The sequence below is a fragment of the Rhipicephalus microplus genome, chromosome X, assembly GCF_043290135.1.
Source record: "Rhipicephalus microplus isolate Deutch F79 chromosome X, USDA_Rmic, whole genome shotgun sequence".
Classification (NCBI taxonomy): domain Eukaryota; kingdom Metazoa; phylum Arthropoda; class Arachnida; order Ixodida; family Ixodidae; genus Rhipicephalus; species Rhipicephalus microplus.
In genome coordinates, this window is record NC_134710.1 from 35186755 (window position 1) to 35205062 (window position 18308).

The 18308-nt window shown below is 44.0% G+C and overlaps 1 protein-coding gene across 3 annotated transcripts in view; it reads right to left on the reverse strand.

Moving 5' to 3' along the window:
- The window catches only part of PAPLA1 (Phosphatidic Acid Phospholipase A1), a 58132-nt gene that overhangs the window by 26068 nt on the left and 13756 nt on the right, over window positions 1-18308 (reverse strand). For 2 of the 3 annotated variants that reach the window (XM_037426756.2, XM_075876197.1), the window contains exons 4-5: window positions 10100-10195; window positions 3270-3445 (exon numbers count right to left, since the gene is read on the reverse strand). In XM_037426756.2, the coding sequence (XP_037282653.2) occupies window positions 3270-3445; window positions 10100-10195 (272 nt within the window). The remainder of the gene's footprint in view (window positions 1-3269; window positions 3446-10099; window positions 10196-18308) is intronic. The other variant, XM_037426757.2, reaches the window with a different exon arrangement.

Sequence of the window (18308 nt, forward strand, 5' to 3'; positions counted from 1 at the left end):
GCTCTAGTTGATGCTGGAAAACATCCTGTGCCTGAATTCAACATCCAACCTTCAGGAACAATGCAGCAGTCCTTCTACAAAATGAGCTTGGAAAGTCATAGCTCCTTGCACGATGCTCAAGGATGCAGATAAAAAATGAAACATATCATTCAATGCTTTAGTGTGAAAAAGGTGCACATGAATACATGATATTGACAGTGATACCGTATTTACTCGCGTAACGAACTGACCTTTTTTCCAGAAATGTTGATGCCAATTTGAGGGAGGGTTCATTACACAGGAGAAAGAAGTAACGGGAGTTATAACAGCGAAAATTTCATGTGATAACTCTGCTTGTTTTGGGACATGAAATGCGGGACAAATCTTTTTTGTAGTCCAAAGAACTTGTTTTCTCCCGTAACGAAAGCACACGGATCGACACCGAAGTGTCATTCAGCTGCTCAGTTCCCATGCTCCAGCGCATGCTGTTTGTAAGTAGCTGAGTGTAGCTAGCGTACTGGCTGAACGCGCTCTGTGCAGCAGGTGTCCCAACTAAGTTCACAACGACGAACCCAACAACAAAAACGTAGCGTCGGATGGCGGCGCACAAACACTGCAGTAGACGTTGTGGGTGCCACTGTGCTTGGGTAGCGCTATCAGAAAAGAGTTTTCTCCTGCATTCAACAGATGGCGCTTTGCCGCAAAAGGTGGGCAAAACTGCCGAACACTTGATAATGTTCTGTAAAGGGCTTCACCCTATAGTTCAGGATGATGGCGCAGAGTTTTTCAAAGCACTGGGATTTAGGGACAGCGAGGGCAAAATAGACTTTAAGCGGGTAGACTTAACTAGAAGGAGGTTATCTGATTGGTGGCTAAAGTCAAGGCACGAGTGAAAATTATACCCTTCACTACGAAGTACGATTCCTCAACTTCATTATTTAAAGGAAAAAAAAAGATAAATGTAATGGTTAGTTCACTAAGTATTACGGCTAGGTGGCGTTAGCCGCCGCCCGATCTAAAGGGTACAGCCACACCCATCCATCCATCCATCCATGGGACTTGGAAATTTTGATTGACGTCGTCCACGCTCGCGCTGCTCGCAACTGTTTAGCATGATTGCGAAACTATGTTTTGGCTTTTATTGCGTTGTTATTTTGTGATATAATGGCTTGACTTAACATTGTGTCGATTTTCAACAACACTGGCTATCATACCAAAATAAAATGAACAGATGCACTAAAAAAAGTTTTTTTTTTCTTTTTTCAGGGACTAAGGTGGGGGTTGGTTCATTATGAGAGTGGGTTCATTACGCGAGTAAATACGGTAGTTTGCCTAACCAAACAATATAAACAATAAGCAGGTTACTTGTAACACAAAAGTTACTGGGTAAACAAAAATTTTCAGGAATGAAGACAGACGAGTACAGTAAGCTCTGTAAACACATGGTTCTGTCATTTTTGCTACCTTTCTTATATTCTTTCTATTTCTCTCTCTTTAGTCTGATACTCTGGCATTTTCTGGACACCATTAACCTAAAGCATAATAAATTATTTTTTTATTAAATTAAAATTTTGCTAATGTCATAACTTTAATTTGACTACAAGATGATTAATATTATAATTACAAGATTGTAGTTTTGTGTAAAGCCCCAAGTGTAGTTACTCTTAAGAAGAACTTAGACTTGCCTCAGCGGCTCATATTCCTATAAAGCTGAGACATTAGCTGATAAGCCAATTGCACATAAACAGAGCAGTGCACCACTGCTGCTTTAATTGTATTTTATAAGGCGAATGAAACTTAAAGATTACTGAGGTATTATACATGCTTGGTGTGCATGACCGCCCTAAAGAGAGATAAAGATGCAAGGAAAGACAGGGAGGTTAACCTAACCTAAAGCACTCTTGTGGCCTCATGAACCAAGAAAGTGCCTTTAAAAGAGAGCTACACTTGCTCAACGTTTCTTCATAGTTCTTTCTATAAGGACAGACTCCAGCACCTAGAAAGTGTTAGCTTTTTCATTCACACTCAGGTAATATACATGCTTTTGCTGTGATGTAGAGGGAGGCCCGAGTAGAAGGGGGATGGAAAACTTGTGTTCCTATTACGTTTAAAGGAATACATAAATTCTGAGTTTGTATATGGTATTTGGGCCGCAAAAGTAGCAGAAAGTATTTAAACTTCTTAAGTTTAATCCTTGGCTCTCTCAAGGCACGATGCAATGCATGTTTACTCCTGAGTCACGCTGATGCATTAAAAATCAATGTCATGGAGAGCTCACGTGAGAGTTTCAAGGTAGTATTGGCACTGGTCTTCAGACACTGCACTTCATTACTCTGCAAGCCTACCCTAAGAGTATTTTTTTTTTCAGTGCCTTCAAGTACAGCTGAGTTCCTGTGATCATGCAATGCAAAAGGTCGTCCACAGCTAAGAAGGGCACCTCATCAGTATTCAAGACCTCACAGAATGCTTAATACGTAATTCATAAAATTATTGTGCTTATTAAACACCATGATCACATGTCATATAACAAGCATTTCCCTCAAAAAGAACATAATATTCTAGGTCTGGCAACAACACTAATGAGGTGTTCACCTTAAATATGACCAACCCTCTATACCACATTCACTGGAACATTAAATTAATACATAACTGTTCCAGGAAAACAAAATATGGCAACTACAAAGAAAGGAGCCTTCATTCGACAGCCTTGCAATCATAGAGTTTCCTCACATTAGCTAGAGGGGACTATGGCACTGCGATCATTCAGCGACCATGGGAATGCTGGGCAGTACACGGACTTGCCTAGTCTTCGTACTTGCGGGTGGCAAATCGTACTTGCAGCTTCGTTTATTGCTGGTTTCGGTTTCATTTTGAACGAAAGAACGAACCTTTTTGAACTTTGTGACCCGATTCGAAATGGTAAGCCTAAAAGAATAAGGTGGTGAAGCAAAACCGCTAAACATTTGGTGATTTTTGTTTCGTGAGAAAAGAGCTCCAAGCCATTCGAACACACACGGAGCCAGAAACAGGCCAGAATTACGAAGATTAGACAAATACGTGTGCTACCCATCATTCCCATGCTCGCTGAAGCGCCGTGCATTGCAGCCCCCATAGACACTTGCGCCAGTGTTCTCTGTAGTGTATATTAGGAAACTCTATACTTGCAATAACCAGTTTTTACTACAAGGTCCTTTGAAAAATAAAACTCCAGCAACTACAAGTACACATCCTACAAGACTAAAAAAAGTCGAACTCCTTGCATCAAGAATCGTGCATCAATGCGTACTCACTTTGGATAGCTCACAGAGAGCTGGCCAGTGCCAGCCATGCCCATAGAATAGTTAACTGAGGCCACGCTTTCCCGCTTGCGACCAGTTTGCGAATGAACTGAGGTCTGAGGGCTGAGTGAGACCTGCTGATGAGCTGCTGCCTTGGCTGGTTGGGAAGGATGTGCTTTGCGCTGATTCTGCACAAACGGAGAAAACACTGGTTCTAAAAATAAAAAGCGAGGCAGCTGGGCAGCTCAGAACACCAGAATAAAAGGCAATAATTCAGTGTAGAGTGCTCAATTGATCTGGAGATGAGATAGCAAAAAGACACTTTAAGATTCTGCTCAAGAAATGCTCGGAAAGGCCTCAAGGACATCTGTCCATCTTGCAACATGGCACCAGAGGAATACATATGTGGATGCTATAATTTAACCAGTGTGTAGACCACAGTGGAAGAACACGTGTGCCTCAACTATGTTGTCAGCTAGCAGAGTATAGTGAAAATACCCCTGTTGATATTGTTTACTGTCCTGAGGTCATCATTTTTTTATTGTATATTAGTGGCATCAATTGATACATTTAATTTATTATTTACCTGTTAACACCATTACAAAGCAAAATTATCAATGTGATGCAACTGGCTCTTGCTCTTACTATACTGCTGCTTCCCATTCCACTCGCTACGGAAGATTGAACACAGAGCAAGAAATTGCCTACCAAACTTCATTGATTTTGACATGCACAGTTACCTGGTTTTGTAGAATCTTTCCATTACCATGTTGTCCTATTCAGCATCCATGCGCTTTGAGAATGGCATTAATGAAAAAAAAACAAAAAAACGTGGACACGAAGAAAATAAACCATGAGGAAAAAACATGAAAACAGAAGAAAGTTTTCTGGTTTCTTTCCTTTGTGTCCGTGTGTTTTTGCACAAATGCCATTCACAATGATAGCCAACTTGCCTAATGCTCTGTTCTTCTATGTACTTCATCCTGTTAATTAATTTGCCCTTGTGCTGCCATTTGCAGAGCCTCATGGTCAGCTCAGTTGGTATAGCAACTGCCCCAGAGAAGCGTTGGCCCCAGGTTTGATCCCCAGACCAGGACAAATTTTTCATTCACTACGAAGCCTTTTTTTTCTGAGTGGTTCATATTGATTTACTAATAGATTTGTACTATAAAAATTGGCCGATGCCAATTTTCCCTTTCATTGTCCATATACACTTTTCATTGCAAACTATAGCGAAAGAAGAGATGAATGTAACAGATCAATGGGGCTTGAACTGTACCTTGCATTTTATGACACACCAAGCAACATAGACCAATTCGATTCTTTTGGGTCACATGTAGTGAGCTTGTACCTAAAGAAACTCCCTGAGGCTAATTCATTACTTAATAGTCTGAAATGTGAAATATTTTTTCCACAAAGCCTTGGGGGGCTAAGTTCTGAAACCTTCCTTCAGTTGCACTACTTCCAAAGCATATGTGAGGAGCTCTTCATACCTCTTCACAGCTAAGAATATATGTAGAAAAACACTTTATATAAAAATTTGCCCTATATTCTTTTTTTTTTCACAGCTTTTCATTGAAAATTTATCCAAAAAATATTACACCAGTGCCAATAAAAATCACTACCAAGAATGCTTTTCTTAAAAGCCCTGGCTTGCTTTGTAACAAAAACACAAAGAAGAATAATTTCTAAAAAAAAAAAGATGTCTAATAATTTTACAACTACAGATGAAAATTAAAACCTCCTATAAACCTTCTATTAAGTGTTTTTTAAAATTTGACAAGTTCTTTAATAAACTTATGTTCCAATTGAGAAGAGACACACCAACGTACACCATGCTTTTATAGCCAAATTCCACAAACCAGCAGCAGATGAAATTAATGATAAGTTTAGGCCATTGCGTAGTGCTAAAAACCACGAGCATTGTTTTCAGTATGCCAAAGAGCTCCAGCGCAGCGTCTAAATTTCCTCTGCTGAGAAATGCTGCTGTTTCGCTGTTTTACAGCTCTCGTTAATTGGGCTTGGTTTAGTTTTGCAACGCACTGTGATCACTCAAGGCCGAATTTTGTGAGGAGCAATGAAAACTGGAAGCTCTCAGTTTGAATTAATCATTGTGGATACTGACGCGTTAAAGCTACCAGGAGTTTCTCCCCATAAAAATACACAATCCTGTGCCGAGACCAGAGTGTCAGTTCAATTTAACAAACTTTTACCGTATTACAAATGTTTATAACATCAACTATGACTATACAGCATGTTGAGGTACACGTATGTACAAGCTCACTGTAAAATATCCCTGTGTTTTACAGTGATACCCGTGCCATCAATAAAATACCCCTGCTATCAATCAAGTAAAAGACTGTTGTCCTGACAAATAATTGTAATTGCAGTAAATATTACATTTCCTTAACTCAAGACAATACAGTAGACTCTCAGTGAATAGAAATCTGTTAAACGGAACTACTGCTTAAACAGAACTATTACCTCTGCAATGCTTGGCTTCAGGCTTGTATTTTGTACCAATGTTCTCCTTTCAGAAAATGAAACTCCTGTTAAATAGAACATATTTTCCCAGTCCCTTCAGGTTCAGCTTACTGAGAGTCTACTTTAGCTGTGGATGAGTAAAGCAGGTTTGAAGAGCTGTGGATCCAGGGTTGCTGTTGGGTAAGTTTGAAAAGGAGTCAAAAATAAAGCTAAATGTAGCCAAAGTAGCCATTTCATTTATTGTTAGCACCGAATTTGTAGCCAAACAGCAATGATATTATGAATACCAGTCCAGATTCAAGTCGATCGAATATGAACAGTCCAGTCTCATTTTCCAGTCCAGCACCAAGTGGAAACCACTGGGAAGATCAAGACAGCTTTCAGTGACGACCCTATAAGCCGCATACAGATGAAGGAGGGTACAACCGGTTTAGAGGGACACTAAAGTCAACTATTAAGTCGACGTTGATTGTTGAAATGGTGGTCTGGAAACCCCATAGTGTTACTTTTGTGCCAAGGAAGGGCCTATTTTGAAATAAAATTACATTTTAGTGCTCCGCATCGGGTTAGCACACTTCAAATTACCCGCCTCAAGAAGCAGACCGACCGGACCGTCTCACGTCACTGTTGCCTTGCACAACGTTGCCTGGCTTTACTGCGCTAGTAGCAGCAGACCGAAGGCAGCGGGAGCCACAGCAGCAACAACGGCCATTGATCATTTGACCGCCAATGGCTTTGAGATTGTAGATGTTTTTGTTTCAACTGCGCCCTGCTAGATAGCACCACCTGTCCCATGTAACCACTCGAAAATTGAATTTTTGGACCACTTGCCACATTCTCCATACTAACGTCCCGGCGGTTCTTCTTTTCCAGGAATTAAACAGAAACGAACAAGCAGCATTTATTGCGCCTCTTGATGCACGGAAGGTTCTTTATTTAGTGCAGTTACCGTATTTACTCGATTCTACCGCGCCCTCGATTGTAACGCGCACCCGATTTCCACCGCGGAAAAAAAAAACGTAAAACATCAATTGCAACGCGCACCCATTTCTCTCGCTGGCCCGCACGATCACACCACTCGAAAAAACGACTCCTTTCGGGAGCGTCTTCCATTTAAATATGAGGTACGGGCGAAGCTTGTGCCCATCTGACGTGTAACAGACCATTGCCGTCACTGTCGTTTTACCGTGGACCGATGTCAGCACGCGAACTTGCTTCGCCCCCTTCTTCTCGACGGTTGTGGTGCCAGGCATGTCGAAGTAAAGAGGCGTCTGATCGGCATTCCCGATTTGCCCAAGCAGGTAACCGTTGTTGCGCCACAAGTTTAGGACGAACCTCTGAAAACTGTGAAGCTTTTCATCGTACTCCTCCGCAAAACTTTTCGCATATGCATGTTCCCCTTCGGAGGAAAAAGCCTTTCCTCTTTATAAAGTCAGTTAGCCAGCACCTGCTCGCTTTAAACTGGCTCCGCATTAGACCTTTTTCTAAGACTAACTGCATAGCCCGCACTTGAAGCAGTTCTGTCGTCACGGGCCGCTGTGCGACTCGCTGCTCAAGCACATACTCGCCGAGCAGCTCTTTAGTTTGCGGAAACCGACCCTGGTGTGGTCCACAGAAGCCTTTGCGTGAAGTTTTTCTGTCGACAATCTTCTGCTTTTGTTTCCGCCGGTCCCGCACGCACGTTTCGGGAACTCCGAACGACCGCGATGCGGCCCGATTTCCGCCCGTTTCTGCACACGCGATGACTTTTCTTTTAAAAGCGGCATCGTGGTGCACTCGAGTTTTAGGAGTCGGCCCATCCACGCCGTCGATTCAAATGCACTACTAGATGACAAACTCCTCAGCACACGTACGAAGTGCCGCACATGGGAAACACATAGGCAAAAATGACCGACGCGCTATGCCGACGCACGTAGGGGGCGGCCATTTTGGATTTGCCGATGGCAATAGATTGACCGTAATTTTTTTGTTTGTACTCGATTCTAACGCGCATGCGATTTATTAACTCGTTTAACCGGAAAAAAGGTGCGTGTTAGATTCGAGTAGTTACGGTAGATCGATTACTCGTGATTAATTGTAGGCGGTCCGTCTGATGTCATCGGGATCATTTTGAAAATGTCTTACTGTAGTGCTAGTATTCTTGTGCATTTACCTTAATGTCTTGGTAAGTAGGACACTGTTGTTGATAATATTCTCATTTTATATGTTGTCATACATTGAGCTTTCACTCTGACGTAAATTGTTATTTGACTTTAGTGTCCCTTTAAAGACGGCCACAGATCGGTGGAGAGCGAGCCACGCTCCGGTCAGCCATCAACATGCTGAAATGACCCAGTCATTGCTGAAGCGATCGCTGCGGTGATGCGGGATCGTCGTGTGACTATCCGGGAAATTGCGGATGAGGTGGGCATCAGCACTTTCTCTGCACATTCTATTATGACCGAAGATTTGGCCATGAAGAAAGTTGCGGCGAAATTTGGGCAGAAACTGCTCATGGTGGAGCTAAAGCAAGTTCAGGTTGAAGTCTCACAGGAAATGCTGGATTTCACAAGTGATGACCCAAACCTCATGGACACCATTATCACTGGGGACGAATCTTGGGTGTACGAGTATGACTCGGAAATCAAATCCCAGTCATCACAGGGGAAGCATTCCATGTCACCAAGACCAAAGAACGCCCGCAAATTGCGCAGCAACGTCAAAGAGATGCCGAGAGCTTTCTTTGACTCCCATGGTGTGATGCACAAGTACGCACTACAAGGTCAAACAATCACCAAAGAGTACTACAAGGATGTCTTTCGTCACTTACATGATGCTGTGAGGCGCAAAAGATCTGAGCTGTGGTCAACAGAAAACTGGCACGTGCACATTCCTCACACATGGTTCAGACTTTTTTGGCAAAAAGTCAGACTTCTGTAGTTTAACAGGCTTCCTTACTCTCCTGATATGGGCCCCTGTGATTTCTGGCTGTTTCCCAAACTCAAGAGGACATTGAATGGAGAGTGATTTCAGACGAGGGAGGACACTACGGCTGCAACAACAGCTGAGCTAAACTCCATTCCGAAAGAGGCCTTCTCAGAATGCTTCCAACAATGACAGCACTGCTGGGAGAAGTGTGAAGAGTCCCAAGGAACTATTTTGAGGGGTTTTTAATGCATTAATTATGCCAGTTTTTTTTTTTTCTTCCACCAAAGGTCAGATACTTTTCTAACAGACATCATATAGTGTTTTTCATTACACTGTTTACAAACTGGCAACCAAAAATTACACACTTCTTACATTTTTATTCATTGCAAAATACTCCTGCTGCTCTGCAAGACATATCTTTTGGAAAGAGCATTTCAGTGAGCAAAATTTGTTACGCTGCAATGTGCACTGGAGTACTGTAAAAAATAACCATTTTCGCGCAGTGACGAAAGAGTTAGTCTTTCTTTGTCAATGCCGCAACTGAATTCCTCAGTAGTGTCATATGCACGCTAACTCACTCTCCCCCAAACATAATGGGGAGGAGGAGCAAGGGCAAATTAAAAGGGAGGGGAAAAAGGGACACAAGAGGGTATAGAGACAGGCTGACCTGGCAAACACATGCATAAAAGAAATGAGAACAAACGGAGTCAGGGAGGCCTTGCACTGAGTAATGAAAAAGCTGGGGTTGATAAGAATCATGCCATTGTATTTTGCCAAAAATACATCACATGCAAGCAGCAATTGAACATGACCTTTTCATGGTCAGAATTTGAAATTCCTAGCAAAAAGGCTTCAGTCCCACTGTTAGTCATTTTGTACCTGCTACATCAGGTAGATTCATATCGCCCCTAAATGGCTGGGGAGTACTAAAATTGGGGACAAGATATTCTATATACTTTCTGTATCTGTATAGATTTTCTATATACTTTCTGTATACTGGGGACCAGAAGCTTGACTGAAGTATATATGGTTTGAGTTCACTGAGGTTGTCACCTGCCACATCAAAATGTAGCAAGTCACGCGCCTGTGACATTCTTTGACCTACAATTCCTCATATGCACAAGAACAAGTTGCCACTGTGAAACAATCTGTCTGGAGAACCATTTTACCATAATTTTTGTGTGACTTGTTAAATGATCAAATATAAATAATAAAAAAAGCATGAGTTGGATCATGTCAAAGGCATACTAAATGTTAAAGCTACTGTTAGACTAAAAATAAAAAATGCATAAAACATAGCAGAGAGCTTGCATATGTCCATGCAAACTTTCCATATACTAGACAAATGTTGCACTTCAGGAAAACTGTAAAACATGTGTCAAAAGAGACAAAAGAAGGGTCTAAATGAACAAATGAAAAAAATTGGAGCAGAGAGGACTTCTAAAACTTGCCTGTTTCTCAGAAAGGTCCTTCATGTAAGACAGCAGTTTTTTACGTGGTCCCATGGGCAGGCCCATTTCTCTAAGGTCTCCCTCAGAGCACATTTTCTAGCATGCATGGACAAAAATGTTATATAAGCCACACAAACAATCAAGGAATGCTTTGAGTAGTTATAAATGACACATTTCCAAGCTGCATTTAAGGACAAAGACACTTAAGGTGAAGCAATAAAAATAAAAGTAAAGAAATAATAAAAACATGCACACGACGCCAGTATACAAGACCTGGTCTCATAAAACTTGAATGTTAACTTGCCAACTTTAACTTTTTTAAATGCCACAGCTCAAGCTAAGCAAGTACAGTCTTATCTCACTCTACAACATGCACAGTGGACACGAAAATAATTTTATATATATATATATATATATATATATATATATATATATATATATATATATATATATATATATATATATATATAGCCGCGTATTGTTAGGCAGCTACCGAAATCTTGCGCCGCTTCCTGCTCTTACGAATTCTGCCACATCAACTGACAAGCCAAACGCACCAAGCTAAACGCGCCATGCAATGCTGGCTGCACGTGTCACCACACCACGCGCTGGAAAAATAAGGCTAGCAGTCTTTCGAAGGAGCGGCTCGAGGCGAGACGCAAAAGAAGACGTTGATGAGGTTTTCACTAGCGAGCTTAGGACAACCTTTGTGTATTTAATTGACTGGCACAAGTTTGCCATTAATAAATAGCTGTTTTAGCTTCCGGCGCTGATTTGTTCGTTACAAACTACTGGAGGCGCTGGGTATGATTCCAAGCCCATCTCAGGATAGGGAACATAGCCCAGAACCCCGAAGGTTAGAGCCAGCGCAGCTGACTCCCGTACACCAACACACGAGTCGCCGCCTACGAGGTGAGCAGCCCGAGTTTGGTGCCCTCTTCGATTCTTCGAGACCAGTGGAGGACATAAGTTCCGGAGCCCCTGCAATGGCCACCCAAGCGACTTCATTTCCATCTCATATCGTCATGGACCCGTCCCGCATACCAGAGGTATTTCACGGTGATATTTTCGAGGATTCGGAGGACTGGCTCGACGGTTTCGAACGCGTCGCCAGATTGAACGGTTGGAACGAAGACAGGAAACTTCGCTACGTCTACGTGGCACTGCAAGATTCTGCACGTACGTGGTTTGAAAACCACGAAGCGTCCTTATTGTCGTGGGACGACATTTGAACAGAGTTGCTTGCTATGTACCCAAACACGGACCGCAAAGAAAAGACAGAGGCCACTCTTCAGACGCGAAACCAACGGAACAACGAGAGCGTCGCCATGTACATTGAAGACATGTTCTGACTGTTCCACCGGGCCGACCCAAACATGGCTGAGGAAAAGAAGTTGCGGCACCTGATGTGTGGAATGAAGGAGGAGCTTTATGCAGGCCTGGTGCGTAATCCACCCAGCTCTCTTGCTGAGTTCAGATCAGAGGCGACTATGATAGAAAAGACCCTGCAGCAGCGCGTGCGCCAATACAACAGGGACGTAAGCGTCTCATCTGTTAGTGCGGCGTCGACAACCTTCACGAGTAACATTGACCTCTTGCGTGAAATGGTGAGGGCTGTCGTAAGGAAAGAACTTCAGAAAATACAACTGACTCAAGGTCATCCAGCGATGTCCTCCCTTGCTGACGTTGTGCACGATGAAGCTCGGCAAGCGGTTCTTCAACCACAACCTCAAGTACTACAGCGCGCACTACCGGAGCCTCCGGAGTTGTTGTACGCTCAAGTTGTACAACAGGACCTCGGACGCATGAATCGGACGGCTGCGACTGCTGTGATGCCTCCGACGTTTTCTCCGAGTACGCCGCTACCAATGCCGGAAGCAAGACCACGTAAAAGCGATGTATGGTGTACTGTAGACCGCGGCCCCTTTGCTACCACTGTGGAGAAGCAGGTCACCTTTACCAGGCGTGCCAGTATCGTCGAGCGGGACTGCGTGGTTTTCCAGTCAATGCACCCTGCCCACGGAACAGTGAACGGCCCTACAAAATCAAAGAATACTTGTCTTAACACTATTCACCTCAAGACACGCAACAACGGGAGTCACGTTCGACAGCACCGATGCGCTATCGGTCGCCGAGTCCTCGTCCGTCATCAAATCTCTGAAGACCACGTTCACCTAGCCCGCGGAGGGAAAACTAGAGCCAGCAACCTCTGGAGGTGAGGCCGCTGATATACTGACAATTGAAGACCCTTCATTGTTAGCCCGACAGGACGGTGGCAGTTACGCAACGACAGACAAGTGCAGTAGCAGCGACGTTACCTCCGAGATATTAGTCACGATCGACGATGTCGAGGCCATTGCGCTAATAGACACTGGCGCAGACTATTCCGTTGTCAGTAATGCTCTCGCAAAGAAGCTTAAGGTGATGACTGAATGGACCGGACCTCAGATACGTACCGCTGGAGGGCACTTAGTCCCGTGGAGTTATGCACCGCATGGATAGGAATAAGAAGATTTGTGTATGTCGACAGCTTTATTGTGCTTCCTGAATGTTCCCGGGAACTGATTATAGGCATGGATTTCTTGCAAACAAACAATGCAGTCATCGACTTGAAAGAGTCCCAGTTTTCGTTTTATACGGAGAATGCCGTCGCCTTCTGTCATGCGGAGAAACCAATCGTTCTACCTCTCCGCATTATGGACGAAGATGTAACCCTGCCGCCACGTTCCAGGGTGACCGTTCTTGTGAGGAGTGAAGTTCTCCGTGACTGTGACGGATCAGCGGACAGAAACATCGGACTGCTACTAGAAAAAGGACTATGCGTGGCAAGAGGCCTGGTGAGCCTTCGTAATGGATGTGCATATGTCCTATTAACTAACTTTCGAAATGAGCTGCAGCATGTTGCGAAGGGAACATCCGTAGCATCGCTGCATGAGTACGTGCAAGTCTCAGATGTTTGCACTTTTGATAAAGCTTCAGAGACAGTAGATAACGTACTCCGATCAGTAGACATTGATTGACAGAGAGCTCTCGTCATCTCAGAAGCAATAGATTGCTGACGTGATCAGAGAGTTCGCTGAGTGCTTCCCCACCTCGTCGAAAGTCGGATGTACTCCCGTCGCAAAGCACCGCATTGAGGTCGAAGAACACGTGACACCTGAGCATCAGCGCCCATACCGAGTAGCGCCAAAAGAAAGGGAAGCCTTCAAGAACCAAGTGCAGGAAATGCTCAACGATGATGTAATCCAGCCATCCAACAGTCCGTGGGCATCACCGGTAGTGCTGTCAAAAAGAAGGACAACACTCTGCGATTTTGTGTTGACTACAGAAAGCTGAACCAAGTCACAAAGCATGATGTTTACCCACTCTCGCGGATCAATGATGCCTTCGATAAGTTATGCAATGCTCACTTCTTTTCATCATTGGACTTAAAATGTGGATATTGGCAAATCGAGGTAGACGAACGAGATCGCGAGAAGACGGCGTTTGTGACCACAGATGGACTATACGAGTTCAAAGTGCTCTCTTTTGGTTTGTGCTCTGCTCTCGCTACCTTCCAGAGGATGATAGACACTGTGCCCTCTGGACTCAAGTGGCAATCGTGCCTCGTCTTACCTCGACGATGTAGTGGTTTTTTCTTCTACCTTCGAGCAGCACATCCACCAATTGAGAATGGTACTGGATGCCATTAGCGTGGCAGCACTGACCATCAAACCGGAAAAGTGTCACTTTGTATTTCGTCAGCTTCAGTTCCTCGGGCATAGTTAGTGCAGAAGGCGTCCGCCCAGAGCCGGAAAAAGTTGCAGCAGTTGAAAATTTTCCGAAACCACAAGACAAAAAGGCCGTCAGACAATTTCTGTGACTATGTGCCTACTACAGACGCTTTGTTGAAAACTTTGCTAAGGTCGCTGAGCCTCTGACACGGCTAACAAGAGAAAGTGTACCATTCTCTTGGCGGGAAGAACAAGAAGTGGCTTTCTCAGAGTTGCGACGCCGTTTGCAGTCTCCTCCCAAACTTGCCCATTTTGATGAAGAGGCCGATACAGACATACATACCGACGCGAGTAATGTTGGTCTCGGTGCCATCCTTGTTCAGTGGCAGAATGGAGAAGAAAAAGTCATTGCTTACGTGAGCCGCACTCTATTGAATGTCGAGTCCAATTAATCAGCGACAGAGAAAGAGTGTCTCGCAGTTATCTGGGCCATCAGCAAGTTTCGCCCATACATCTACGGCAGACCGTTTCGAGCAATCAGTGATCATCAGTCATTGTGTTGGCTGGCAAATATCAAGGACCCTTCAAGAAGACTTGCTAGATGGAGCCTGCATCTGCAGGAACATGACATCACTGTGGTCTACAAGTCCGGTCTCAAGCACAATGACGCGGATTGCCTGTCTCGCGCACCTGTTGAGTCTCCATCATCTGACCAAGAACAAGACATCCCATTTCTTGGAGTTCTGAATGTGTCGGAGATGGCTCGTCTTCAGCGAATGGACCCGGAACTACACCCGCTTATCCAATACTTGGAGAGTCACCAAATTAAGGTACCACGAGTTTTTGTCCGTGGATTGACATCCTATGGCCGCCGGAACGACGTCCTATACAAACGCAACTTCGGAAACAGCGGTGAGACGTTTCTGCTTCTTGCACCATCATCACTGCGAGCAGAAATCTTAGAAGCGTGTCATGACGACCCATCGGTTGGTCATATGGGTAGTAGTCGCACTTTGGCCAGAATTCGCCAGAAGTATTATTGGCCGAAATTAAGGGTTTCGGTGCACCATTATGTTAAGTCATGCCGGGATTGCCAAAGACGCAACATACCACCATCGAAACCAGCGGGTCTGTTTCAACTCATAGAGCCACTAAAAGGGCCATTTCAGCAAGTGGGAATGGATTTGCTTGGTCCATTTCCTCTCTCTTCATCGGGAAAGCGCTGGATTGTTGTAGCAACAGACTACATGACTCGATATGCTGAGACATCACCTCTTGCAAAAGGAAGGGCGAACGAAGTAGCCCAGTTTTTCGTCACTCAGATTGTACTATGACATGGCGCACCGCAGGTTGTCATTACAGACAAAGGAACAGCATTTACTGCCTGTTTGATGCAGTCTGTTATGAAGCTCACCCACACCGACCATAGAAGGACTACAGCATATACCATCCGCAAACAAATGGATTAACCGAAAGACTCAATAGAACTCTCGCCGACATGATCTCGATGTATGTGGACGTTGAGCACCAGACATGGGACAGTATTTTGCCTTATGCTACATTTGCGTACAATACTGCAACACAAGAAACGACACACTTCACGCCATTTCAACTTGTTTATGGTCGGACGGTCACAACGACTTTAGACGCGATGTTACCTGTCAACGATTCGAATGAGAGTGACCCACACATCAGCGACGACATAGAAAGGGCAGAAGAGGCACGGCAATCGGCAAGACATCGTATCATTTTGCAACAAGGCTTCGACGCAAGTCGCTATAATCTGAAGCGGAGAGACGTACAGTACAACCCCGGAAACAAAGTGTGGGTGTGGACGCCTTTACGCGCACCTGGCCTATCGGAAAAACTGATGCGGCACTGTTTCGGCCCTTACAAAGTACTTCGCCGGTTAGGCACGCTAAACTGCGAAGTAATTCCTGAAGGGCAAGTGTGCTCAACCCGACGCAGAAATCGTCCAGAAGTCGTACATGTAGTACGAATGAAACCGTACTACGAAAGGCACTGAACGAGACAACTGATAAATGTTCTCAAGCATCAGATAAATACTCTTTTACAAAACTGTTCGACGTCAGCATACGCATCGGGACGATGCGTTTCGGAAGGGGGACTAATGCCGCGTGATGTTAGGCAGCTACGGAAGTCTTGCGCCGCTTCCTGCCCTTACGAATTCTGCCACACCAACTGACAAGCCAAACGCACCAAGCTAAACGCGCCATGCAATGCTGGCTGCACGTGTCACCACAACACGCGCTGGAAAAAGAAGGCTAGCAGTCTTTCGAAGGAGCGGCTCGAGGCGAGACGCAAAAGAAGAAGTTGATGAGGTTTTCACTAGCGAGCTTAGGACAACCTTTGTGGTTTAGTTGATGGGCACAAGTTCGCCATTAATAAATAGCTGTTTTAGCTTCTGGCGCTGTATTTGTTCGTTACAATACACACACACACACACACACACACAATATTCAGTATATGCACATATCAGACAAAAAATGCAATCTGGTTCATGCAAAACAAACACAAGCAAGGTGCCTCCAAAGAGCCAGCAAACAGTCTAGCATATTCTGATGGTCCATTGCTATCTTGTGCCAATACAAGGCCTGAGAACATATTATACATATGCACACTGCACTAGTGTTAATATGTAACCATGCGATTAGTGTTATAGTGGACTTGTCATATTGCCTCACTGGCTGTAACACATTAAACCATGCCACTGGCTAGATTTTTGGACAAAGATGGGATTACACATAAATCCATGGTCCACTACTACTTTGCCCACCAGTCTAGCCGATGAGTCTGATGTCACACTTGATAGCCAATAGAAAGCTACGAGTGCAAACATACTGATGATAGGCTCTTCGGAGAAGGATGTTAGTGGTGTCACTGATCAGTTATTCAGTCACACCAGTTACAAATCTCTCTTCCAAAATTTGAATGACTCTTGGACAAATTTGCAGGAAATAGCAAATTGACAAGGCACTCGGAAGCGACGATAAAAATACCCCACACTGCCACAATCGCTGCAGTCTTTGCTGTTTTTGTACAAGTTGCTGCAGGAAGAATTCAAAGCACTTTCAAAAAAGGTCGAAAAGTTATATGGCTGCAGTACCATCTGCAAAGTTTAAGCTGCAATTTTAAACACACTCGTTTCATCAACTGAGAAGTTGCGCAACACAACACACAAAAAGGGGGGCTATACAATTTGTAGATCTCCATCATTTTGGACAATGGCATATCCGAATTTTGATACATGGGGCCTATATGTTGTTTCCAAACCTGCATTACTAATGAACTAGCCACTTCGCTGCTCGCACTGCCGAGGGTACTACGCCTAAGTAGTGCAGCTTTGGTGGGATTCAGCAATGAAGCTGTGGTTTGATCATGGCAGCCAAAATGACAGAAGTTTCATTCATGGTTACATCTGCAGAATCGCTTGTGCAGTTCGTACCCAAAACACTGGGCACTGTCCGAAATTTTGGATTTCTTTGTACCTGTTCTTTGGTTAGCAGAATGTCTGAATAATCACACCTGCTTGTATCTGTGTCCTCGCTTGCGAACGTGCCTGATTTTCCCGCAACTTTTCACTTCAAGCATGTCGAACACACTAGGCCAAGAATGAGTTTTGCTCAAAAAATCTCCCTGGCTGACAAGCCTGTGAATTATTTGACTTCACGGGATAACCTTTTTTTTAGTGCAACATGAAAATTAAAAAAAAAGGGGGGGGGGGGGAGAAGGCAAGTTATGGTGCTCAAGTTGTCATTTCACTCTAAAAGTGCAACGAATATGCCCCTACATGCCTGTCATTACATGATACAGTATCTAACATTTTTTGTTACAATATATATTTTAAAGCATGTAAAGCAAATATTGACTTTGCTAAAACCCTTCCTGTACTTTTCGATGGTGCTATATGGGGTGTTCTCATTTTTTAGAAAATACAAAACTTTCATGAAAACTCTATGACAGTACGGCTCCTGTGATTTTCACGCACGAACTTAATGGCAAGGCAGAAATACTTCACCACAGCTAAGATTATAATGTACGTAATTTAAAAAAATCATTATTTCTATCTTAATGATTTGACTTTAGGGCAGTGGTTTATTGATTGATTGATATGTGGGGTTTAACGTCCCAAAACCACTATATGATTATGAGGGACGCCGTAGTGGAGGGCTCCGGAAATTTCGACCACCTGGGGTTCTTTAACGTGCACCCAAATCTGAGCACACGGGCCTACGACATTTCCGCCTCCATCGGAAATGCAGCCGCCGCAGCCGGGATTCGAACCCGCGCCCTGCGGGTCAGCAGCCGAGTACCTTAGCCACTAGACCACCGCGGCGGGGCAGGGCAGTGGTTTATATTAGAAAGTTATAGTGCATGACAATACATGGCATACCCATTTTTAGAAATCTTGAAAGTTGCACATAATTCTAGATGTTCGTAATCCAATTTCAAAAGCACTACCAAAACTGATTGCA